This window comes from Peromyscus maniculatus, chromosome 22 (assembly GCF_049852395.1).
Source record: "Peromyscus maniculatus bairdii isolate BWxNUB_F1_BW_parent chromosome 22, HU_Pman_BW_mat_3.1, whole genome shotgun sequence".
NCBI lineage: Eukaryota > Metazoa > Chordata > Mammalia > Rodentia > Cricetidae > Peromyscus > Peromyscus maniculatus.
In genome coordinates this window covers 55,243,521-55,270,290 of record NC_134873.1, presented here as the reverse complement: position 1 = coordinate 55,270,290, position 26,770 = coordinate 55,243,521, and the positions used below count along the sequence as shown (strand labels likewise).

At 45.9% G+C, this 26,770-nt stretch overlaps 1 protein-coding gene across 3 annotated transcripts in view; it reads right to left on the bottom strand.

Moving 5' to 3' along the window:
* Positions 1–26,770, bottom strand: part of Prkce (protein kinase C epsilon) — a 505,293-nt gene that overhangs the window by 144,871 nt on the left and 333,652 nt on the right. For all 3 annotated transcript variants that reach the window (XM_006986497.4, XM_042267318.2, XM_076559041.1), the window contains 2 exons: positions 25,593–25,792; positions 22,483–22,656 (listed from right to left, as the gene is read on the bottom strand). In XM_006986497.4, the coding sequence (XP_006986559.1) occupies positions 22,483–22,656; positions 25,593–25,792 (374 nt within the window). The remainder of the gene's footprint in view (positions 1–22,482; positions 22,657–25,592; positions 25,793–26,770) is intronic.

Below are 26,770 nucleotides of genomic sequence, written 5' to 3'. Positions count from 1 at the left end.
AAACCAGCAACTAAAAATCTCAAGAGCTAGGCAGGGAGGCTCAAGCATGTCCTCTCAGCTAGCTACGTGGATGGCTGAGGCAGGAGGATCACAAGTTCAAGGTTTGCTTGAGTTACTCAACTAGTTCAGGGCCGGCCTGGAAACTCAGTCAGATTCTGTCTTAAAACACAAAGTAGGTAAAAAGGACGGGTGGATGGCAAAGGGTAGTGTTTGTGCCCCCGTGTGCATAAGGCCCTCCCTGGGGTTGAATCTCTAAAACAAACAACAACAAAAATGAAATAAATCACTGATTTCTGACATTCCCGTTTGACGCCGGTAGGGGAAATCTGTCTTCTTATTAAGCCTGGAAGCTTGATGCACACAATGAGGGTGTGGGAAGTAATATCTGGACACACACACGGCCTCTTGTAGGAGACCTTCCATGACCACATGCATGCACGTGTGTGCACTTGTGTATGTGCATGTGTGTGTAAGCTGGTGGAGGTGTTGCTATGATTCACTTTATCTCTCTAGATATTCCAAATCTTTTCACACAGGACCCTAGCAAGGACAGGGGACTATTTCAGAGTCAAGACCTTTTGCCACTTGGTTTTCGGAGCCTCTTTTGAAACTAGTTCACTTTAAGTTCACACACCACTTGAGAGTGCACAGCAGTTTGAACTTTTGGCCCTGAGAGATATCCTTCCCATTGGTAAGTAAACATGTGGTGGGGACAAACAGTTTTTATACAAGTCTTCATTGTATAACGATAAGATCTGGAGAAACATTTTCCCCCTAGTTTAGATGTCTTTATTCAAATATCACACTCAGAAAATTCCCCAACCTACTCTGCCAAGACCCGATGTTGGCTCTCTTGTCCGGGAACGTCAACAATTTGGCATGCGCCTCCACTTTTCTCTAAGAATTAGAAATTTCAATGCTATGCAACCATTTGGTTTTGTTCCCTTTCAGATTATACCAACAGCATAAAAGGCTTATAGAGAAGATAAATATGAAGGGGCCCTGGCTGCCTTTGCCATATTCAATTGTTCTCGCTCTGCATTCCCGGCTGAGGTAAGGCAAGAATTGGTGGTCAGCCATTACTCAGCCCCCCCCCCCCCGCCCCCCGAGTACACTCCTGCATCCCACTTTAAAATAGCCCTTTAAAAAGGTCGTTCACCCAACCCTCCCTCCACTTCGATTTTTTCATTACATTTCTGTATTTTTATTTTATGTGTATGGGTGCTTTGCCGGCATGCATGTCTATGCACCAAGTGCGTCCACTCCCCACAGATGTAAGAAGAAGCGTCAGATCTCCCTGAACGGAAGTTTCAGCCAGTCCTCAGTGGCTCTATGAGGACTAGGAACTGCACCTGGGTCCTCTGTATGAGCAGCAGGTGCTTTTCACTGCTGAGCTGTCTCTCCAGACCTTCCTTCAAGAGGTCCCTATGTTTGGGCAGTGGGGCGTACACATATATGTCTTCGCAGCCAGTGGCCCTTTCCCTTTTTGGTTCAGGGGCCACTATCTTTATGATCCTTTCTGTGACTCCCAAAGGCCTCCTCAGAGCTCCAGGGATCTAGGTGTCACCTGGAGCAGTCTCTGTAGGCTAAACGGTGGCCTGGGAAGGAACAACAGACACACAAAATCCTGCCCTCAGAAGCCATCTCTTTCTAAAGTGTGATTGCTGGCTCAATAATGACTCGAGTATTTTTCTACCTCATTTGAAAAAAAACAAACCACGGCAATTGAGTAAACCAATCCTAGCTATACTGTTACCAAGCCAGGAACAGGAGCATTAGTCTAGGGGATATTCGACCCTTCCTGAGTATTTTATGTAACAATGCATCACTAAACCAAAACACATTAGCTGATAATCCCTTTCTGCCTTGTCACTGGGTAACAACACCTCCCTGTAATTCTCACACTCAGGTTAATGAGTGATGTAAGGAGAAAGCGAGACTCAGGGTTGCTTGCCTGTGGGTCTGGCTTGGAGCCTGGGCTCCTTATCTTCAAGCCCTAGCTGCCTTCCTGGCTTAGAAACCCAGGCGTGCTTTCCAGTAGAAAAGGCGCCCCACCTCGCCGTCCCCCACTCCCAGCTGAGGGGTCCAAGTCCAGAGGTGGTTTCTTTCTGGGAGTGTGTCTGTGTCTTGGTGGGAACCGGGCTTGCGGCCCTGAAAGAGTGGCGCTCATCAAGGGAAGGAGTATGAGAGAGTGAGCAAGTGGAAACATGGAGTCCAGAGCCTGGGCCTTGTCAGCACTGAAGTGGGGCAGCCGACTTCCCTTGCCTTTGCGGAACTCTGTCTGCCATTGAGACTGTCTAAACACCTGCCCTGGCCTCTGTCTTTTCTTCTAGGCGACAGCACAGACTCCCCTCAAGGCTTTGTGGCCATTTCTCCTGTCAGGGAAATCATAAAGCACCCACAGGGCCTCTTGTAGGAGACCTTCCCCGACTACACCAGCCCGAAGAGAAATCCATCATCACGTGTCTTAATCCGACGGCGTGGGCGCCTTCGCATGGCACCTACCTGCCCTCCCAGTCACCTCAGTTTTCATTCAATTGTGTCATTTTCCAAAATAACCAGCCGAGGTGACCCTCCCTTAGCTCATTCTCCTTTCCAGCCACAATGGCCTCCGCACTGGACTGTACAGCCAGGAACGCGTCTGCTACGGACCTTTGCCCAGGCTGTGCACGCTTAGAACCCTCCTTCCTTCTAGGCGTCGGAATGGGTCACTCCTTGCACTTCCATCACGGGTCTGCTTGTATGTTACTGTCAGCTATGAGACTTCTGTGCTTTCCTTAGGAGACACACACACACACACACACACACACACACACACACACACACACACCGTAACTTTTCTCAGCACATCTCCTTTTCCATGCTTTGTGAGTCTCATTTGTTATCACACTTGATGCTCTGGATTTTTGAAGTTCGTCCATTGTCTTTCTGAGCTTGCATGTCTGCTCTAAACGGGCAGTGTCCTGGTTATTTTTGTTCACTGCTGCATCCCTAACAGAACGGTGTTTGCGTGTAGTAGACACATGGTAAGCATGTGCTGAATGAATATCTGCTATTAGGCTGGGCGGTGGTGGCATGAGCCTTTAATCCCAGCACTCGGGAGGCAGAGCCAGGAGGATCTCTATGAGTTCGAGGCCAGCCTGGTCTACAGAGTGAGATCCAGGACAGGCACCAAAACTACACAGAGAAACCCTGTCTCGAATAAAACAAGCAAAAAAAAAAAAATTAAAAAAAAAAGGATATTTGTTATTATAGTTCCTTTGTAGCAAAGCACATAATATTAGGATGAATATATATCTATATTCATGTGCATGTGTGTGTGTGTATGTGTAAGTATGAATGCTCACATATGTATCTCTGTGTATATATTTACATATGTTATGTCTAGCTCCTATACTAGAATCATCATCTGGGTTCTGTCCAGGGTGCTAGGCTTCCCCTGAGAAGCCCTAGTGTGGGCTCTGAAAAAATAGTAGCAATGCTAGTATTTCTTGTGTTTCAGTGGAGAGGTGACCAGAAATCTATATACAATCTCACAACTGAGAGTCAGAATGTGAAGACAGTCTAAGAGAGAACACGAGGGATGATATGCAGTCCCCAAAGCATGCTGAAAGCCTCATCACTGCCATCACATACAGGCTGTTTACTACGGGCCTGAGGCTGGTGAGGAAGTGCTGAACTCAAGCTACTTCATCGAATTCTCATTCCAACCCTACAGAGCAGGCAATACCTCCCATCTAAGGATCACATTGTGCTTTAAAAAACCCACAATGCACTTAGAGAAGCATTAAAGTATACATACCCTGAGTCTGCACCCTCATAGACTAGTTTTTAATCTCAGGATGCTCAAGACACTAAGGTTTTTTTCAAAGCGAAATTTCTAAAAGTAGAAGTGTTGATTTGAACCAAGTCCTTACTTGCTGATGGGTTTGAACCATCTGCTGGGATTTAGGGGCCATTCTAGGCACATTAATGAGATTTTAGGGAGCCCTAGACAACACCCTCTGAGGCTATGGCTCTCTCTAAAGTGAAACAGTCTTTAGGCTGAGGAATTCCCAGGCTCAAGGCTGTCCTCACACTGGTGACTCCCCAGATGTCCTCTCAAGAGGGTTCCCTTTCCCTTCTGAGTCACGGGCAGGAATTCTATGGCTTTTCAGACTCCATCCAGCTCAGCTGAAGGGCCACCTCCTATGCCCAGGTGACCCTGACTCACCAGACATCTTAGAACTCCAATAGCTTAGCAGATCTTGTCATATCCTGTCCTGCCTACTGCCTTGATGTGTAAATCTCAGACCAGAGGAATACTTCCCTAGTCTTATCAGTCCGAAAGTAGAACCCAGGGCAGTCACTTGCTGGTTCACCTTAAAGCTCACTCTCTTGAAGTGAAGAAAACGGCTCAGTCAATGAAGTATTGCCATGCAAGCATTAGGACCTGAGATCAGTCCCCAGCAACCCATGTAAACAATTAGGTGCTGTGGCCTTTGTGATCCCAGTGCTGGGAAGCAAAGCCAGGCAGGTCCCTGGGGAGTGATGGCTAGTCAGCCCATCAGTGAGCCTTGGGTCACAGTAAGAGGCTGTCTCAGAAAGCACGGTAGATGACGCCTGAAGAATGACATCTGAGGTTGATCTCTGTCCTCCACGTACACACCAGCCCCCGGCAGAGCTACCTCTGTCCAATGAGAAGGTGACTAACTACCATGCAGTACTTCTCAAGGCACGGCTACTACCTCCCTCCCATTTAAACACTGAAAGTTCTCCAGCCCCATTTCGTCATTGTCTCTAAGTGCAACTTCTACTTTGCCATGTAACCCACCTTCTTGGACAACTTCCTTTGGAGAATTCTGCCCTAAGGGCCGGCATGATTTTCATAGATAACAAAAACTACCCTCCACGGCTGTCAGAGTATGAGACTCTGCGGTCGAACGCCCTCATCTTGGCCATCTTCTCACCACCACACCCATGAGAAAGACAGACAGACCCCGAGTTTGCTCTCCAAGGGACCATCTGTGATGTGTTGTCATTACCGTTGATGAAAATGATAAGCCTAAGCCCAAGAAGAATGTCTGGTTCACTTTTCTCATGTCCCACCCTCCCAGAAATGGCCAATCTTTGTAAATCCTCCTTTGACCCCTTGGCTCCCTGATGGTCAAGGGTGAGATGGTGCTGCCCCTTCTAAGAAGGTGGCTCCAGTTCTATAAATGAAGCCTTGGCCTTTGAAGTAGCGCTAGTGAGAGACAGCTACTTCAGCCCATCCTCTCCCGTCTCCAGCACATGATGGATTCTTTGGCAAAGAGCTCTTTTCTCAAAGCTCCCAAACACTGGAGGGCTGCAGATGCGGACGCTAAGTTGGGAAATGTGAAATGTATGGTCTCCAAAAGCACACGCCTTGAAAGAGAAACTTTATCCATGACTAATTAAGAGTCATTCTTAATGAGCGAGGCTGTGGGAAGGATTAACATGCTTCGTTCCTTTCTCAGCTTCCTGATTAGGACCTTCTAGAGTTACGAGCCCTTTCATAAATCAGCCAATCCCACTTTCTTACTCCAGCCAATATGGCTCCAACCATCAACACATCATCATCGCCTGAGTATTTTTTAGCTTAGCCAATAAAAATGCCCAAGTCACCTGGCAACTTTCTGAGGGGACTTGAGAGGCAAGAAAATAGATGGTCGTCTTCTGACAACATGCATGGCTGGAGGCAAGCAGGGAGAAAGGTTCTGGAAGGCAGGAGTGAAGAGGTGGATAAGTACTCCAGCAAACCCATGCCATTTTAGGAAAGGGCTGCTGACTTTCTCGGGAAGTGGCAGGGAGATGGAGAGCTCATTCCAGGGGCGCCCCTTTCTCTCTTCTCAAAATCAACAGTCTCAGGAAGAGGAGAGACACACATCCTGCTTATTGCACAGGTATTATGGAGATGACGTGAGATGGTAACATGCAAAGAACTAGGGAACACACTTTGAAGGCTGCATGGGTGCTACATGCCAAGTTCTGTGTTAAAGATGACATGTGTTACCGTTGTTCTTACCATCATCACTTGGAGACAGTGTTACTATTAACTCTGCTCTGTAGAGGGGGAAGCCAGGGTTTGTCAGTATTCTTAATCTCCGCTGGAAGTTAAACACACTTGGGTTGTCTTCCATGTTCATCCCAATTCAGTAGGAGGGATGATGTCAGAATTCTACAAGCATGTGCTGAGATAGGAGCCATCCTTCAGGAAATTTTAATTCCAAAAAGGATTTCCGGTAGGTACGGCCGTCACTCACCTTACTGCTGTGAGATGTGTACATCCTCACAGAGTAATGTGAGATGGTTAAGTGAGGTCCCTGTACATATAGGAGAAGAGTTTCTAAAAAATCATATCTGCCTTTGGATGCTTAGAATTGAGTTGGGGGAAAGAGAGCTGCACACATAAATCTATTTATTTTGTTATTGTTGTTTTTAAACAATATTATTATAATAATTGTATTATTATTAATTATATTAATATATAATATCGTTATTAAACAATATTATTATGGCCTTATTATGTAGCCATAGCTATCCTGGAACTCACTATGTAAACTAGGCAGTCCTTGAACTCACAGAGATCTTCTTCCAGTTGTCTCCTAAATGTTGGGATTAAAGGCACGCATGCATTATCAAGCTCTGTTTGTGCACACAAATCTAAAAAGCCAGGGGCGTGGCACATGCTAGGTGCTAGTGAGAAGAGGGATATACAAACAGCAGAGTTTGGGATGGACGGAAGGGTCTGGATGGAAGAAGAGTCAGGGGCACCAGCATAGACAGGAATGGGCAGGAGCTTACAGGCTGGAATTTCCAGGAAGCAAAGACTGCGATTGTAGAGAGCAGGTTAAGATCCAGGAGAGACTGGCGTCTTACTTTACAGGCTATGAATGGCATTCCAACTTGCAGAACATGGTAGCCAAAGGAGGCAAACTATTTTAATCAGGTTTGCAAACTTCTTCCATGGATGGCTGATTTCAAGTAAAAATCTAAATGGCTACCTAAAATCTGCTGTTTCTGTTACTACCCAGAATGGGATTTGAGGAAAGCCCATTTAAACACACATTCCCATTTGCATGGAGCTTGCGACCTAAGTGGGTACTTAAACTTAGGATGCACTCTGGGTAATTCAGTGAATTCTGGACTGTGCAAAGCAAACCCCCAAGTTCGCACCTATCAGAAGAGGGCATGCAAATTGAAAACTGTTTTCAGAAAGAAAACTGTGCGATTCTGTGAAGGACAAAACCAACCAGGATAGCAAGGGGAAAAGTATTCTGCATCAGATCGGCAAGAAGAGGCAATGGACTCAGGAGGAAACAGCCACGCTGTTTTGACAGAGAATTCCTTTTGGTTGGGCATAATTATAATTTGCCCTGAGACAGTCCCATGGCAATGACCCCAGGGGGTGTTAATTTCAGACCCACAGTATAGCTGCTCCCATCTAACGCATCACACTCAGGGATGCAAGAGCTTTTTGGTAATCCCAGCAATGGGAGAAGGGGCAGACCCGGGGAATTCCCACGGTCGGTGGCTGGAATATCCAACTCATTTTGGAAATTGTATCTTCTCCCCTCCCCCGCTCCCCCACACACTGTCAAATGCCACTGCCCTGAGGTATTCTGGGATGACAGGAAATGCTTAAGCCCAGCTAGCAAGCCAGAAAAACCCTCTTGAGACCCCTGCTGTGGGCTTAAAGGACACAGGCTGTAGACAAGGTCAGCTGACGGCCTTGAGGGAATGAGCTGGATTTTCAGCAGGTCCCCCGGAAGCCTGGGTGTGTGGGCATCCTGAAGCTTATCCGGCGCTGTCTTCTCCATGTGCTAGGGATGTCTAGAATTCTGTCCCTCTTCTTAGAGGAGGAAGCCACCAGTGAGACCACTGTCACTCTAGGATGTAAGGCTCTTAGGAGGCAGTAGGCTAGGCCACCATCACAGTTTCGCACATGCAAACATTATTATTATTATTAGTTGTTTGAAACATGATTTCTCTGTGTGGCCCTGGCTGTCCTGGAACTCCCTTTGTTGACCAGGCTAACCTCAAACTCAGAGATCCGCCTGCCTCTGCCTCCTGAGTGATGGAATTAAAGGTGTGCGCCATCACTACTAGGCTACATGAACACATTTTCACAACTCCCTAAGTAGAAGCAGCTTAACAGGGTCACGGGATCTCCTAGTCTTACTTTGGGGGTGTACTTACCTCTTTATGTCACAGGGAGGACATGTAGGAAAAGGTGCAGCATGGGAAATATTTACTCAGACATGTATCTTGAGAAGGGGGTCATTAGTTGCAAGGCCTTCTAATAAAGGGACCCCAGAAAAATCCCCTTAAACATCACTTCCTCCACTTACTTTTTTTTTTTAATGCTGCAGGAGTTTGGTATTTTTTTTGAAGCTTCCTTTTCCTGGCTGTGTACAGGATGATGTAGCTGTTTCCTTGAAGGCTCAGGAGCCAGCCAGCATTGTAAGGAAAGTGCCCCCCCCCCCCACAAAGAATAAGCCGCTCTTTCCATGACGTTTTTTGCAATGAGTATACATGAGCAGGCTTGCTCCTGCCTCCTGTTACAGGACCCACTCCTCTACCCTGGCATCCTGGCATTGGTGGGAAGGAAGGAGGCCCAGGTGGGAGGAGGCAGGATCAAGGTCAGTGAACACACGGGGTCTTCACTGGATGTCTCCAAGGCACTCTTATGGCTCCCTCTGCTATGGAGTCATGTTGAAATATCCACTCCTACCTCAGTGTAGTTATCCACGAAAGGAGGGGAGATGGGACTGACTGTGAGGAAGAGATGAGATCACGCCTCTACAGCCAAGCATGGATCAGCTGAGGCAGGGCCCTGGAATGGGAACAGCTGGGAAAATGGAACAGAGACCACTTCGGTTTGAATCAGAGTGCAGCCCCTGGTTAGATGTGTGGTGTTTGAGGAGGTGTGTCTTAGGACACCTGTCTCTTACAGCCACTGGAAGGGTTTGTCCAATGGCTAGAATGAGCTTTGGAAAATGACAGACACATGGTAAGTATAGTAAAAATGTCAGCTCCTTGAAGTCAGTCTCTCTCTCTCTCTCTCTCTCTCTCTCTCTCTCTCTCTCTCTCTCTCTCTCTCTCTCTCTCTCTCTCACACACACACACACACACACACACACACACACACACACACGTACATATAACACACACTACTAACACACACACACACACACACACACATACATATAACACACACTACTAACACACACACACACACACACACACACACACACACACACACACACACACACACAATTTATATTAGCTACTTTGGAGACACCAGGGAAAGGAGATATTATCAACCAGCCGCTGGGATGGAGGTGATGGACTGGTACAATCTGGGGCAATGTCCACACAACACAGGCCAGCATTTGGAAGGGACACCCAACAATTATGGCTTTAAAATCTATTTAACAATTTATGCTATAATTTACAGATGAAAACGCAAAGGTTCCTATAACGTTCACAATACAAACTGCTAAATACATTGTTGGACTCTATCTTCCTGGCTCTAAAACAAGGCTTTTTAACCCAAGCCCTCCCTGCATCAACACCGCCAGAATCCAACGGGCTTCTGACTCCATGATGCTGGCCCACTGCTTATCTGACTTTCATTCCAACCTTAGTGCCCTCGAAGTTCTGGGGTTATCACTTTCTCATAGAGCTGAACAGGCTCCGTCCTTCCTGGATTACAGGTACACACCCATCAGTTTTTAAAATGCCAGCACCCCCTTGTCATCTTGAGTAAGGACAACTCTGTTTCTATCTCTGACATCCACAAAGTGCCTACTTCAGGGTTTACGCAAAGCCCGGGGTGTAGGCTCTCACTGGTTCCCACGGCCCTGGGCTATTTTTATCCTTCAGATTTATGTGGTTTTCGAGCTGTACTTTAAAGAGCACTGGGGCAAGCAGGTGGACGGTAGGATCTGACCTACATGTAAACAGGCAGATCTGTTCACCCGTTTTATTCTTTTCGTACAATGACATAGCACACCAAGTCTGTCTCCATTAAATGGGCTCTCAGTGCTGAGCTCTTGAGGGCTGCTGGGGTGGGGGGACCAAGGTTCTTAGTCCTGTGGTAAGACGAAGTCCTCAGACTGAAGGGACTGTGTCCCTGAGAGGTCAGTTTTCTCTGACTTGTAGGAATGTGCCTATGTCCTCACCTTGCTCCTCTCTCTTACTCTGATTTTCTAGGATGACTTCTGTGGGGCTTGTTTTCAGCCAGGATCCCTTTCACTCTCTGGCTCACCCACATTAATCTTTCCTTCCTAGGTAGGCCAGAAACTCCTTGGACAAGAATTACATCTTTTTGTATCCCCAGATTATCCTGATACTGAATCAAAGATTCAGCAGGTGTTAGGGGAAAAAAAATTAGCTGGTGTATACTGAAGCAAAACATTCCCTCTCTGGCGTCTTTTAACACATCCGGTTTCAGTTAGTCCATTGAACACCTTTAGACCTTGTGAAGTTTTTTATGATGGGAATTGACTTTGGAAAAAAATGAATAATCCACTCCTAAGTTTATTAGTTTTTTTTTTACAAGTTCAGATTTGATTTTCAAGTTTTCTTCCAAGTAGGATATTTAATCCCCAAACTTGGGAAACTACAGCAGGAGAATCATGAATTCAAGGTCACTTTGGACTACATAGCGAGTTTGAGGCTAGTCTGGGCTATATAACAAGCATCTATTTTAATAAAATGAAACAACAGAAATACTCCAAACAAAACAACAGAAAAATTAAAACAAACAAACAAACAAAACCCCTAAACAACTTTCCAACCAGCAGCACCTACCCAACACCTCCAAGAGTTCGGGAGGCTAATTGTTTCTAACTATTGCATCTACCAGGTACCAACTTCCTGTATTTACCCAGTGCCCAGAGCAAAGGCTTCATCTAGTTCCCATGATACTGGACTACTTTTTTTCCAGATTAATGTGGCTTCTGAGATCACTAATAAACTTCCTTAAAAGAATAAAACTGGACAAATACGACTATAGAAGTGTTTCAACAAGATACCAGTATTTCGTTTGGTGGTGATGGTGATAGTATGTTTTTAGTGATAACACTGGTTGGCTTAGAAAATCTGCATAAATTAGAGTATGATAAAAATAAATTGGATTTAAGCTGCTGCCCCCAAACAAAACAAAATTAGACTGGGCTACTTAAGTGGTAGCAGATCACCAAGAACAAAGATGCTCACACTGTTAGTGCACTGCGTCTTCTACACTCCTTTTGAAGGGCAGGCGAGAATAGCAAACTTGTGAGGCTCAAAGCTAGCCCATCCAGCACTAACAGCCTATCAGGTAAGGAGCTTAGCTCCCTAGCAACCCCCACACAAATGTCCTAAAGTGGATTACGCGTTGCTGATGAATCCCACACAGATAGTACTGACCCAGCAAAGGAATTCATTTTTACATCCATCCAAACTAAGGGCCAATAGAGAAAATTCTTTTTCCCGAGGATCCAGCCTCGTGTTCTCCTTAGAACACCATGGTGAAAACAAAATGTTCCCGTGCGGGTGGGGGCAGGAGGGGGAACGCAACTTCCTATTGGCTCTGCCAATGACATCCTCATTCCAGGAAGACAGAGTCTGCTTATGCTCTTGCTTCCCAACTTCAACACTGATTGCCCAAGATACCAGCCCTGAAAAGTTATCCCAGAATTTCCCGGGCTACAGACATACGGAGTCTGGCCACCGCCCCCCCCCCTATAAATAAACCAGCTGCCATTTTAGTTCCTTATTGGCCTCTTGGGATTCTAGTTTCTGTTAATCCTCAGGACTCTAGCCTCTTCTGGAAGGTCAGACAAAACGAAGTTTCTGGAAGTCAACTAACTGGGTTTGAATTCAGGCCCTACCACTTTCTGCTGCATGGTATCTCAGGATAATAAGCCTACTTCACAGGGTAGGGGCTCAGACTAAGCTAGTAGTATTTAAATTGCTTGAAACTGACCCTGGCATTTCGGAGTACTCTACGTGTTGTTGATGATACTCTCATCACCGAGCCAAGGCTGGCCCTGCAGTGGAACAGGAAAGCTAGCCCGCCTAGAAGACCCCTCTCTCCTTCCAGTAAAGCTAATAGCCTTCAGTGAACAACTTGTCATGATATTCTTGACTAGAACCAGTAACCATCTATGACAAAATGCCCAAGAAAATCAACTCAAAGCAGGAAAGATTTCGGCCCATGCTCACCTGGCTCTATTGCTTCTGGGCCTGAGGTGTGTAGCATCCCCGTAAGATCCAGTGGCAGAGTGGAGGCTTACCTCATGCCAACGGCCTATCAAATTGCATCTGGAGCCTTCAGGATCCATTCACCTCCCCTCTGAAGTTGATGCACTGAGGACTGATTCTTCAATACAGGAGCCTCTGGCAAAATACTTCAGATCTCAATAATAATATTAACTAGTTCTGTATTGGTGAGATAGTCCCAAAATGTTTCCTATCCTTCAATATAGGAAACAGAGAGGCTCCAGTGAGGATTTCCTGGGATCTGGGAAAAGGGCAAATGCTCTCAAAGGAGCTGTGAGAAGCCCCTGATCGGGTGACTTGGTTCAATGTAAACTACGGGCTGAAAAAATCCCAAGGATAAACCCCTTAATTCCTAGGAGCATACAAGCAAAAATGTGACTTTCACACCGACTGGCCACAGTTCCCAATTTATAAGCAGAGCTTACGATTAAGAAACAAAAATGATGTGTCCTCTAACTGGATCAGCTTCGGGGAAGAAGCGCCTCCGTCATTTCTTGCTTGATGCCCTGCTCAGCATGTGTTGTTACAGGACAGGTAGGCTAAGGGCCTGGGCCAAAGCTATTGTCAACAACAATGTGGGCTCAGGCTGGGAGGCTGGGAGGCAAGGGGTCCGTCTTCCCTCTTTAGGAAATTGGCAAGCCCAGGGGTTAGGTCTTCTAACAGTCATTTCTCAGTTCTGCTTCATGAATGTTTGTCCGATGAAGACAAGCACACCGAGGAGACGTGTGGCAGTCAAACACGCAGCAGAGTTCCGAGATCGGAACTACACCAAGGACACTGGGACTCTCAACAGAAACCAGAGGATTTTTTTTTCACCCACTGCATGTTAGAAACCGTGCTATGCTTCAATTAGACAACTCTAGTTCTCTGTCATAGCACTTCATACATAGGATTCTTAGTTGCTGAAGCATATTTAAGTTGGAACTGTGATTGTTTTTTTAAAGGTCTTGTAGACAGACAGGCCTTCTCCAAGGTAGAATATTTTACTGAATGAATTGAGCTTTGAAAAAGAAACAGTAAACAGAAGCCCTGTCCACTGATGATCTTATGAATGTCTTCATCCCATTCATACCTTAGCAACCGGTAAGACTAGATAGATTGGACTTACTATGGGTTCTGGTGATTTCACATTCATAAACCCTTGATGTCAGATTTGGATAGGATCTTACAAATCACATATTCCAAGCTCCCTTGTGTCCTTTGCCATCTGTGATTATGAACAAGGAAATCAGTGCCCACAGAATGTCCCTGGGCAAGCCTCATAGGCAGAAGTCAGAGCAAGAATGGGCATTCATTTTTGATGTTGTTGTTGTTTGAGACAGGGTTTCTGTGTGTAGACTTGGCTGTCCTGGAACTCACTCTGTGGACAAAGCTGGCCTCGAACTCAGAGATTTGCCTGACTCTGCCTACCAAAGGCTGGGATTAAAGGCATGTGCCACCACTGCCTTCTTGATACACAGTGCTCTCTTTCTGATATACCCTAGCTCCTACAAATCAATAGGGCACTGTGAACTCAAATGGCCTAGTGGGCTGTACCTACCACCTGGCAAGATCTTCAAAGCTAGAGCAGGAAGGGCCCATGGGGTTATCTGAAATATCAGAGCCCACTGGAACAAAAAGTCCAGGTTATATGAGGAAAAGCCATTGCTTCAGCTGAGAAATTTCAATAGACGAGGCAGAAACTTCTCCATGGCCCATGTGATTCTCTCTGTGGAAAACATCACACCACTATCAAAATTCAACACCAATCTAAAAATAGACACTCTAAAAAAAGAGGTAAATCCTGAAATCCAATCGATGGGGGTGTTGGGGAGAGATTGAGAGAGCTGACGTCAACCATGAGGAAACTGGCTTTGTTTACAGTCTAGTTTTAGATTTCTACATGAAACTTTTCATTTAGATTAGGAATTGAGCAACTGACCTCTTAGAAGTGTGCCCATCACTTACCACAGCTGGCGGTGGTCTACGTTCTCATCTCCCATTAGCTCAGAGCTCCCTGGTTAAAAGTTCTAGACTAGTCAGTAGAATATTACACCTTCACAAGCAGGCTGGCCTTCTAGATACAGGGGGAAATGGAATAGCCTAAGCCAATTCATCCTTCAAGACCTCTCATGACCTCTGGCTTCCTGGGTTGTCAAACAGCCTCCTCTGTTGTCCCTGCCTTTCATTGTCTTCAATTCATGCTACACAGAGTTGCACGAGATGTGCTTTCCAAGTCACCATTCCCTGGACCATCTTTAAGGAGGTCTCTGCCAGTGTGAGTCTGGACCTTTGCCTGGCATTGTTAGTAGTTGTAGCACTTAGCCAGAATCTCTTCCATGAAGTTGTCTTTCTCATAACTTCCCAGTTTGCTATTCCTGCACACTGTGGCATTCAGGGTCTATTCCTGTAAAATCTTTTGCTCCATAAAACTCTCTGTCTCTCCCCACCCCCACCAACCAGGCAGAGTCCATTCCTCCCCTAGCCTTCCCCACAGGGGCCCTCTTCTCCCCCAGGAGGCACTGTCATCTATGCAAAGTGGGTACTGTGACCTGAATCCCAGCTCTGTCTTGCTTGGAATGTTAATGTGTGGAGCAGAACAAAGTGGGGCTTCTCTGAATTATGGAAAAAGTGGGCTATAAAGGCCACCCTGCCACAACATGCATGGTGGCTGTATGAACGCGCGCGCGCGCACACACACACACACACACACACACACACACACACACACAACCTCAACTGTGGCTCCTCTACAAAACCTAATTTGAAAATTATCATTAGAATAAACAAATAGCTTAGAAGAATGAGTAAGTATATCCCCTTGTGGCAGAAAACACACCAAACACACCCACTTAAGACACATGCACACATTTATGTTAAAGGCATTTAACTCTTAGTCTGCATTATGTCAGTATCCAGCTTATTTATAAGCTACCATCAAGATTACATCATAGAATGTGAGAAGTACAGAGCAGGTGGTTGTGTTTCTGAGAGGCCTAGGACAGCCCTCACCAGGCAAAGATGACCAGTGCAGGATCTCTCACTGCAGGAGAGAGTCAGAATCTTCCCCCAGGTTCTGATCATCCCTGCCAGAAGCTAAGCCTTTGTGGCCAACCTCCAATGCAACATGTCTTTCCTGGGGTCTTTACATAGTCTAGAAGCCTGGAAATTATCTAGAAGATTACTGAAAGCAAGGGGAGTAGGAATTCTGTATGACTGATGCCAATTTTAGGAATGTACGTATCAAGTATATGTTTCTTTTAAAAAAATCAGGAAACACACATAATCATTTTAGTAATAGTCATTTGAACTATTCTTTTTTGCCCTTTTTGAATTTTCCAAAATTTCTACAAAGAACAAATATTCTTGAGCTTGGCAGAGCGAGGCATACCTTCAACCTCAGCATTCAGGAGGCTGAGACAAGTGGATCTCTATAATTTTGAATCTAACCTGGTCTATGTAGGGCTACATGGTAAGATCCTATTTCAAAAACCAACACCAAAACAAAGCCCTGTGTTTGGGAACTAAGCCAGCACTTTCCACACTGTGGCACAGTGAGCATGCTCCCATGAGGTGAGACCATGACCTCCCCTGGCCACCACTGCATGCCGTGACAGAGAACATGGTGCCTCACGGCATGGCACATAGTAGGTGCTAAGTACACTATGACCGAATAGAAGACTGTGAAGCCCCACCCTAGCCCATTCTGGATGAAGCAGAGACAGGCAAACCCTAGGGACTTGCTGGCCAGCTAGTCTAGCCAAACAACATGCTCCAGGTTCAGTAACCAAGACCTTATTCCAAAAAATGGAACATGATGCAACATACTTCAAGTTTATCTCTGGTTTTACATGTTCACACACAAGTGAGGACTCCCACACACAAGTGCAGAAAAGTGCATATCACCCTTTCCCTAAAGTTATTTGTTGATGTTTGGTTGGTTGGTTGGTTTGGGGGTGGTAGTTTGTTTGTTTAATCTTTCTTTCTTTGAGTCAATCTTGTTATATAGCAGAGGTTGGCCTCAAACTTTCTATCCTCTTGCCTCAGCCTCTAAGTGTCAGGTTTATAGGTCTGTGCCAAAGATGATACATTTTATGTTCATTTTATGGCAATGAAATGTGGAAATAAAAAAGGATGATTAAACTTACTTTACCGTAACATATGAAGAAGATGCAAGGTAAGTTAACTGGAAGCCTTTGAAGCCAACTCTTCAATTCAGATGTAAGACTTCCTTGCATGCAAAGAAGTTACCTGATATAACAGCCTCTAGATTAAGAGGTAGAACTTCACCATGTCTGTCCTGGGGTGGGGACACAGGAGCAAAGTGCATTCTATAACCTTGTGTTTCATCAGAGTGAGCCCTTGCTTCAAGAACTGAGCAACAGCCTTCTTCACCAGGCTTTGTGGTGGCTTGAAAGCAAATGCCCCCCAATGGGAGTGGCACTATTAGGAGACATGGCCTTGTTGGAGGAAGTATGTCACGGTGGAGACCAGCTTTGAGGTCTCTAGTATGCTCAAGCCACACCCAGTGAGACAAACCACTTCCTGGTGCCTCCAAGTCAAGATGCAGGACTCTCAGGTCCACTACCAGCACCATGTCTGCCTGTACACCACCATGTTGCACCATGATGATTATGGATTAAACCTTTGAAAATGTAAGCCACCCCAATTAAATGTGTTTCCTTTATAAGAGTTGCCATGAACATGGTGTCTCTTCACAGCAATAGAAACCCTAAGACAGGCTTACTTGGTATGGAATTGTGTTGTCCCGTCTACTTGCTGGAGCAGACCCACTCCAGCCCTCCACAGACTCATCCCTCAGTGCTCCTCAGAGCAGCAGAGATTATCACTCAATGACCTTAAATACCGATCCTCCTATGAGAGTCCCCCCCTTAAGTCCTCAGTCCATTACAGGCCACAGGCCCCCTGAATGTGAACTGGCCAACCAGGAGAAGTGGCATGGCTGCCCAGGGCCATCAAGGGACATGTGTTTCCTAGAGTCTTAATCACTTGGATGAACGGATTGTGTCACACAAAGCCCAAAGGAAGCATCCACACAGACTCACTTCACCTAAACCTGTTAAAGATTACCAACCTTATCACGACCTAGAGTCTTCTACTGGCAAGCCAATTGATTCCCCGAGGGCTGCTAATCCAAAAACAACTCTCGGTATTGAACAGTCTCAGGCCTTTTTTTTTTTTTTCCCCAGAGACAGCCACCAAAGGGGTCAAACCCCTCCGGCTCCTCCCAGGCCCTGCCACCTCCCACATCACGTGGTCTCATAGGACCAGGGGCCATGCTTTACCTTGCTTTCTCAGCTCTCTTAGGTTTGTCTATTTATTAGATTTGCCATCTCTTTTCAAAACTCTGCCAATCGTATGCTTTCCACCTTTCTTTTTTTTCCTTTAGGCTTTGCTATTCTGTAAAAAGTCAAAGCAAACACTAGAGTTCCTTGAAACTACAAATTCTCTCTTCTGTTGTCAACACTTGCCCTGGGTAGCTCTCCCCATGCCCACAGAGATGTTTAAATCACACTTGAAAAACATCTCCAGTTGCTTTTTAAGGATTTTCCATGCTGCACATTCCCCAGGGCTGGAGGGAGGCTGGCCAACAGAGATCCTGTAGGAGCTCAGCCCTGTTTCCTTCACGGCAAAGTCCTCCAGGATTTGCCTTCCCAGGCCTGGCAGGAAATGCCAGAGGGTGGGGGACGGGTAAAGTGTGCAGAGCTGCAAGCCTTAAAGAGGCAAGACCACGGGTGAAGTTGTCCCAGTCAGGTTTTGTGGGAGCCAATTGAAAAGGGTGGCTTGGCAATGGCGAGCATGCAACACAAACACACAGAATCTAAAAGGGCCTGGGAATTTTAATTTTCTGTTAACCACAAAATCAAAACAAAGCTCTCTCTTAGGGGCTCGCTGAGCCCTAGCAGCCAACGGGACAGGCAATTTCTGAAAAAGCGGCTTCTCCACCAAGCTCTAACCTGGAGCAGGCCATGTCTTTAGCGCCTAGGAGGACACCTCAAGCCCCTGAAGAAGGCTCACAGCACCGCTGTCTCTTTCCCTTCAGCCTCTGACTTTGTAAGAATTTATTTTCCTTATTTTCTCGATATACACCTGTCCCCCAAACTTCACCTCTTTCTCTGGGCCTCCTTTCCATAAAGAAGCAGGACACAGGAACTATGAAGTCCAGAGTGGGGAAAATGTCAAGATGACATCTAGAAAGAACTTTGAGGCCATCTCTTGGCACCTATCATCTTCTAGATGTTAGCCTTATTTCAAGGTTCAGATTTGTAGCCTCCCTAGAAACCCAAAAGGCACACAATATAGCAGAAGCTCAAGTCTGAATTTGATGGAAATGTAACTTGTGGCCTTACTGACTAGCCTATCTGCCCATCCTCACTAGCCCTGGAACGCTGGAGTCACTTGCTTCTTATCTCCCAAAGCCTATGGACGACAGCTGCAGTACGCTTACTGAGAACAGAGTGGCTAAGTATAGGAAGATCTCAAGTCACTATTTGAATTCACCGTGGTCATTCAGTGGGCTGCAGCCGCCCGACTTGACTGAACCATCACGGTTAATGCCAATGGGTCTGCACAGCCATCATCCCCGGTTGCCAAATAAGACACAGGCCCTTACTCTACCCTCTTCCAAGCCAGCCAGCCAACCTGTACACAGCACACAGCTTAAAGCTGTGCATCATCTGCCAGAAAGTTCTCAAAGCCGTTTCCAGGAGAACTATGTCTTCCTCTATACTAAACCCTGAATCTGTTAGTTAATTTTCTATCGCTACGATAAAACACCATGACCAAGGCAGCCCGAGAACAGAGTTTATTTGAACTATGGTTCTAGAAGGTTAAATTCCATGATGGCTGAGCAAAGACATGGCGGCAGAGGCAGCAAGCTGAGGGATCAGATCTTGACCTGCAAGCCAGAAGCGGAGAGAGCTTCTAAACCCCAAAGCCCGCCCCCACTGACATAGTCTCCCCAACAAAGCCACACCTCTCACACCTCCTAAGCTTCCTCAAACAGTGCCACCAACTTGAGACCAAGCATTCAAATGTCTGAGCCTAGAGGGGTCGTTCTTATTCAGACCCCCACATTGAGGCTCACCTAGGGGCCAGGGAACTGGATTTTTTAGGAAAAACAACATGCAAGTAAGATTGGAAACGGACCATGGATCATGGCTGCCCTTTCAGCTCCCTGCCCTGCCCAAGTCTCACTCTTCAAAAGCACCTCTTCTCCATTAGACCCCGAAGAACAGCAGCTCTGAGTCCTCTTGGTTTGAGTGTCCACGTGGAACACGATTACTTAGTGCTAATTTACTGCGGAAGCTGGTATAAGTCCTCATTCCTGGACCCAGTCACCCTTCCTCATGAGAATCTGTGTTCTCATCTGCTTCAATCAGGAGGCTAACAGCCATTCTTTAAAACCATGATGACAATGGACTACACTCTGAATTATAAGCCAGCCCCAATTAAAAGTTTTCCTTTATAAGAGTTGCCATGGTCATGGTGTCTCTTCACAGCAATAAAACTCTACTAAGACAGGGTCTATAAAATGATGCTTCATAAAGTTCCTTTTATTAGTAAATCAATGTCCTGTAGTAAGAGTAAATTATAATTTATTAAGAAAGATAGAATACAGACATGCTATTTAAAAGAGGTGCCAGCTTATTCCTGTGACTACCTGACACTGGCCTGAGGATTAGTGTATCTCTAACATGCAGAGGAAGTCTTTTCTCTCTGCCACCCAGACCCTCAAAACCATGTTAGTTCATTTCTTCTGCTGTAAGTAAAAGTCATGGTGTTCTTCAACACCAGTTTGTATTCCAAAGAGAAACCTTGGCTTTGGCATTTTTCAGTGTGAGTTTTCTGTAGAATACAGTGGCATTGAAGATGTCATTACCCTTTCTCATTTACCTATCAAGAGGCCCCCAACTGTGGTTCTCCCAGAACCATCATATACAGGAGCCCCACAGAGTCTTCATGGCTAGACCCAGCTCTCTTAGGCGCCTGGACCTTTTGAGTTCATAGAAAGAGAGGTAATGTGGCTCCCTCCCTACGCAGCCACGTCAGTCAGACATGAGCCTGTAGAGATTGGTGGGGCACTTAGCTGGCAGAGACAGTCACATCAGATCAAGGCCTCACTGGAGCAGCAATCCCAGAGGCCAGATGAGGCACCAGGTTTGACTGCCAACATGTACTGCCTGTGGAGAGCAAAATCTCTTATTCATATCCCAGAGGCAGGGCTCTTGCCTAATATGCATGAGACTCTTAAGTTCAATTCCTACTACCCCCCTCCAAATACATTAAAAACAACAACAACAACAACAAAAAAGACTATTGTTCTCTGAAACAATTTTCTCAGTGGTACAAAGAGAAAACTAGACTAAGTGGGTTTTATTGTCGTTATTGTTTTTAAGACAAAACTCAAAAAGCTTTCAAGTATCTGATTGTGACAGTGGCACATATTGGATGGGAGCCCATGCGGTATAAGTACCATGGACAATAAAGACATATGGGACCTGATGCATTTCTCTTGAATCTTGAATTAAGTTCTAAAAGGAGTCAGACATGGAGGCTCGTGCCTGGAATGCCACCGTTTAAGAGGTGGAAACAGGAACATCACAAGTTTCGGGGATTGTGTGAACTCAGGTACCATCTCAAAAACAAAAACAACAGCTAAGCTCTAGTGGAAAAAAAAAAAGCAAGGTGACCCCATCTCTGGGCTTCTTACGTCCCACTGGACTCTGCATTTGTAAACACACACGAACTCACACCCGCCCGTTTGGAATTGCACAATATGCATTTAAGAGAAAAGTGAGGCTTTGCCAGCCATTCCTAGGCTTGCTCAGGAAAGGAACAGAGTCTTACGAAATGGGGCTCTCTGAAGACGGCTTCACAGAGAAAACAACCCCCGTGTCCCCGAAGGAGAAGCCACAGAATGGCTGGGCATTTTCAGGTGTTTCTCATTTCTGAAGAGATCACAGAGAGGGAAATTCCCCCTAGATCAGCGTTGCTCAACGTGGACTAGGTGTCGCATGCGGGGTGGTGGGGACCAAATACGTTGAGCTATATAGTGGATGAAACTGAGGCAGTCTGCCTTTTCCCACTGCAGGACTCTTCGGGGACTCTGTACTAAGACTGCTGAACAGAAGCAGGGGCCACAGAGTCCTTCGTTCTTAAAGCTCCTCAGATAAGCAGGGCTCTCAGAACCAGCCTTGGGCGAATGAACCAAAGAGACCAGGTTTCTGAGAAATGGGGTCTGGCTCATCAGGACCTAGCATATAGGAAACACTCAATATAGATGAAATGAAAGGCTTCTGAGTGGCAAGATGAGGAATTCGCTTCATTCTAAGCAGGGAGAATGACACTGAGCACAAAATGGTGGAGAGCATGCCCAAGAGCCAGACAAGTACACACACACACACACACACACACACACACACACACACACACACACACACAAGCATATGCATGTACAAATGCATACACAGCTCCAGCACCCCTGGTGCTCATCCAGAATGTAACTGTTTACTATTTAGGCTCCGGGCAGGAACAGATAGGGGTCTAGATTCAAGCTGTCTTTGTCTTCTTAAGACAAACACTACAAATCTATAATGCATCCTAGAAGACTTTCTCCCACACACGCCCCCCCCAAAAAAGAAAAATAAAGTAAGAATTTTATGAAGAAAATGTGCTTTTCCCCCCTCTAAGAATAATACCACATCAGATGAAGGGCCCTCCAAGGATGTTCTTACAGATCCTTGTCCCTTTACCGCCACCTGCTGGTGGTCAGGCTCCTATGCCGTACATTTCAAAATGCTTGAATTTCACTGTGGAATTCCAAGCATGTTTAGATTTTGCATCTCTTCTGACATCATACAAGTTAGAAGAATTAGGGTAGCTTTTGCTCATTTTCTTTTGAGCTGAAAACAACCTAGAAGTGATCTGACCATTGATAAAAAGTTAGGAGCGGGAGCAGAGTATACACCACTGTTTTGCTTTGTGTAGCTACATTTTGCAAAGTACACCATTGCTCTGCTCATCCCTGTACAAGGGCGCTCTCAAAGAAGACCACGTCCAAACGTGTCCCTATTTCCACAAAGATAAACTCGACTCTGCCTTATAGAGAAGCATGTAGATGGTCCAAAGTCGGTATCCGACAAGGTTGAGAGACTATGTGTTACGCTCCCCAATACCACCCGAGATCAGCCGCCTTCGCAAGCATACCTTGGTCTGGAAGCAGCAATACAGTTGAGTTAGGTAAGGGTGTTTGCGAGCCAGAGCCAAAATCCTCTTCTCCGTCATCGTGCAGTCCACGTCGTCATCCTGGAGGATGACGTCCTTCTTTAAGACCTTCACGGCGTACACTTCATCTTTGCCCTTGAGTTCCGCCAGCATGACCTGCAATCAGTTTTAACCATCTGGTCAGTCGACGCACACACGGACTCAAACAATGTCAAATGCCTACATGCTGCTTGCGTTTTTCCTTTCCTTTTGAATGAGGATGTTTAGGAAATTAACGTTTGAAATGTTTAGGGAATCTACCCTGCCTAATTTAGCTACTAAAGTTTTTCTTTTCTTCTTTTTAATCTCTGGCATGGTGCTCAGGTTACATCATTATTCGTACCGTCATCTACGTTAGTGATGCTGTAATTACCAGAGAACAAATGTATCTCTTTCTCCCCTCTATCCCTCTCCTCTCATTTTTTTTTTCTTTTTCAATTTCTTCCCTTTTTTGACAGTCCACACTATATAGCCTGGGCTGGTCTTGAACTCATGACACTTCTGCTTCAGTCTCCCAAGTGTTGATATTATAGGTGTACCCTACCATGCTATATACGAATACAGGGCTTTCAGAAGAAGCAATATTTTCTATGTATTTTCCTATAAGGTCACTATCATTATCCTGATTGCTGATAAAGTAAAAACACTATAATTTATTCCAATATCTCCCTCCTGTTTGAAATTTAAGTTATACCAAATTAAGTTCTATATAAGTTGCACTGAGTGCTTTTGGACACAATTTAAATTTTTTCTTGGCCTTATATCCTTGAAATAGAAATTCTCATTAAACATTTAACACATTTCCTGACTTTCAAGGGGGCTGTGTTCATACACACAGTATATCATTTTAGTGTGTAGCACAGATTTAGTATGAGCACAGGCCACATTCACTTACAATTTTTTTTGTTTGTTTGCTTGCTTTTTCTTACTTAACAAGTGGGAGATATAATCTTGATTCTGTTTTCAACTTGCAACTGAACTTTCTGGAATATTTATTTTCTAACTGAGTTGCTTTGGGAGAGAATTGCTTTTCTCTTCTGCTTAGTTTCTTGCTGGCTTGTGTTATTTCTCCTAAGTCGGTACATATATGATACATAAAGACAAACCTCCAGCTTTCTGCATAGGCCTCCATGCCTCCTTCATGGCAGTCTGTTATTTTTGTTCCTGAACATTTGTGTACTTAAACCTGCCCTGTTATAGTGATATTTTATTTGTGCTGAGATGTGATTTTAATCAGAGCTAAGAGCAAGCCATTAAGCAGAAGTCTGGCAGTGGTAGCACACACCCTTAATCCAATCACATGGCAGGCACAATCTCTGTGTGTTCAAGGACACAGCCAGCATGGAGACACATGCCTTTAATCTCAGTACCAACCATAGAGGACCTGGAGGTCTGTATAGACAGACAATGACGAGGAAGTCATATGGTTGGGTTTAGAACCAATAAGAAAGGCAATAAAAAGACAGGACACAGGAAGAAGGTCTGTCTCTCAGGGGAAGGACAGCATCGAGTGGTAAGATAAGGGGGTCTTAGCTCTTGGCGACTGCTCGATCTCTGGGCTTTTAACTCTTTATTTGGCTCTGTGTTTCTTATTTAATAAGACTGTTTAGAATTACATCTACACCCTGTGTTTACCATTATGGTGTTTTTCCACAGCTCTGCAAGTGAAAACACAATTTCTTCCCCTGACAGTTGACGGTCAGGTCTATGTTCTTGACCTTTGCCTATCAGTGGGTATTTTCATTTACCTACCTCAGTCATGGGTCTTTTCTCCTTTTGGATGACTCTGAAGTGTACTATTCTGGTATTGTCAAAGGGAAATGACCATAACCCAAAGAACTGGAGAGATTGAAGATTCTGTCACCCACAAAATACATCCTGTAAAACCGACTCAAACCTTACTGTAATGGCTCTGAGTTTGCCTAAGAAACTACTAGTTAAGTGCTCAGAACTCCTATTCCACCTACGTCACTGAGTGGGAAGCTCTGACCATGCTCCTTACCCTAGAATCCTGCTCGAACTCAAACCCAGCCCTGCTCACAGCCTAAGCCAGAGTCGTGCCTAAACCAGAGGCCTGGGGTCTGTTTTTTATTTAGCTCTTTTTAAAGAATTGCTTCAGCAGTTGCCCTCTGAGTCAATTCCGGTTACCTCCCTGCCAGGTGATCTCAGGACAGATAGGGGCAGGTGAGGGCCTACAGAGCAGGCCCTGTGCCTGGGGGCTTCACAGAGCCTTCCCTCAGACCTGCTCTGGAATGGTGGACTAGGCCTTCAGCTCAGCCAGCAGACTGACTAATGGGCACAACTTCCCAGAGCCCAGGACATATGAGAGCACATAACTCCTAGAGCTGCTTGGTCCTCAAATAGGGTCTCTGTTTCATGAGGTCCCCAAAAGGCAATTCCCATGAACCCCAAGGCACAGCTTAAAGAAGGAGGACAAGGGGCCGACAGAAGTCTGACATGCTCCCCCAGTTTCCTGGGCTCTTTGTCTTTTGTCTCTCTAAAATCAAATCTTTGCATCTCCTCAAACCCTTCGCTGAGCTCACTGAAGGGCACAGCCCCCACCTGGTGTTTATCGCAGTTGAGAGCAGGGGGAAAATGTCCTCAAGACAGGGCCCCAGATCCACTACAGGATTATCCAGCTCTTCTGTCACAGAGAGGAAGAGCAGGACGCTTAGTAAGCACCAGGAAAATCAGCTAAAGGACATTCAGCGTCCAAAGTCCTACATGGTAAGGTTTGCTCTGAACCTGAAGTTCACGGAGGGCACGGGCTCAGAGTTCACGCATGCGCACAGACTTCCTCCTGAGGAGAGCAGAATTTCAGATGGCTCTCTGCACAAGGAAGAAACCTGCGGAGGGGATTGATTGACAGTGTGCTCCCTCCCCTCGCTCCACTCCTCTCCCCATTGGACAAATGAGAACAACCGAATTCCCACAACCAACTGGAGGGCAGAACCGGGACCCCCATCAGCCAGGCCATAAGGAAGGGAAAGGTGACCAGAAGAGGCCAGGCTGCCCAAAGGAAACCAGCACCACTACACGGGTGTGCCACTGACCTTGCCAAAGCTTCCTTTGCCCAACACCTTGATGAAGTTGAACTCATCCAGGCCCAAGCGCTTGGCCTGGCCTTGCCGGACTTCACCGTTCTCGCCGGAGCTTGCCAGCTGGCCATCGGTAGATGACGATGCCCTGTGCTCCTCTCCTCGGTTGTCAAACGACAAGGCCTTCCGGATGTTGTTTTCAAGTTCTTTTAGTTCTAGGGCCAAGAGGAAAAAGATGCTAGATTAGAAGGCCCCTCATGCGCCCTTTACCTTAAGACTCAATATTCAGAATCCATGAGCTCTCAGCCCTCCTCCAGCTGTTCATGGCGGCAGGTCCAGGGACATCCTTCTGTAGGCTGTTTTATCTGTCTAACACACTTCCTTTGGTGCCTAGTGTACAACAAGACATCAGTCTGTAGTGAGGAGGGAGGAAGACATAGTTCCTGAACTGGCAGGGTTCACTGCCACCAAAGGCCTCCGAAGGCCTCCTAGCAACCTTGACCATGATTCGAGGTGTGGTGAGAAATCCTGTCTTCCCCGGAATTCTGAGGCGACAGGCTCCCTTCCCTTCAAGTTTCCTTTGAAGATTAGAACAAACACTTAGAAGCCAAGCTCACAGTCCTCACTGGTGACAGAATCATTCACTCACGGGGCTAGGAAGCCTTTGTCTTCTAAAGGTCTTTACTCAGCCTTGATGCTGACTTTACTCCGAGTACTTATCCCACACAAAGCTACCTCCTAGAGTGAGCCACAGGCTTAGCATTAACAAAAGAATAGCTTCCCACTGTGACATGTCACCAATTTATCTTTGATAGGGAGGAATTCTACAGTCCATTTCCATAACTATGAGATGGTCTTGCAGCCTTCTGGAGTATGCGACCTAAATTACCTGGGGATGACAGTGTTGGGAGGCCCTTTGACCTTTTCTGTTTGAAGAAGGCCTATTATAGTTAGACATTCATTCACCAAAGCGAGCACTCATCTGTGCAGAACGGGGATCTTGACATGACGCTATCGCAAAAGATTCTCATGAGTAACAGGGGTTACAGACGGGAGCAGAGTGTTTATCCCTTGGGATGAAGACAGATGAGTGAGCAGCACCTCTGGATAGGAAGCTCTTTGCCTCCTGTCCAGAAGGACTTTCATCACAAGGGCCCGTGCAGGGGATCTGGAGTGAACTCACACTGGGGTGG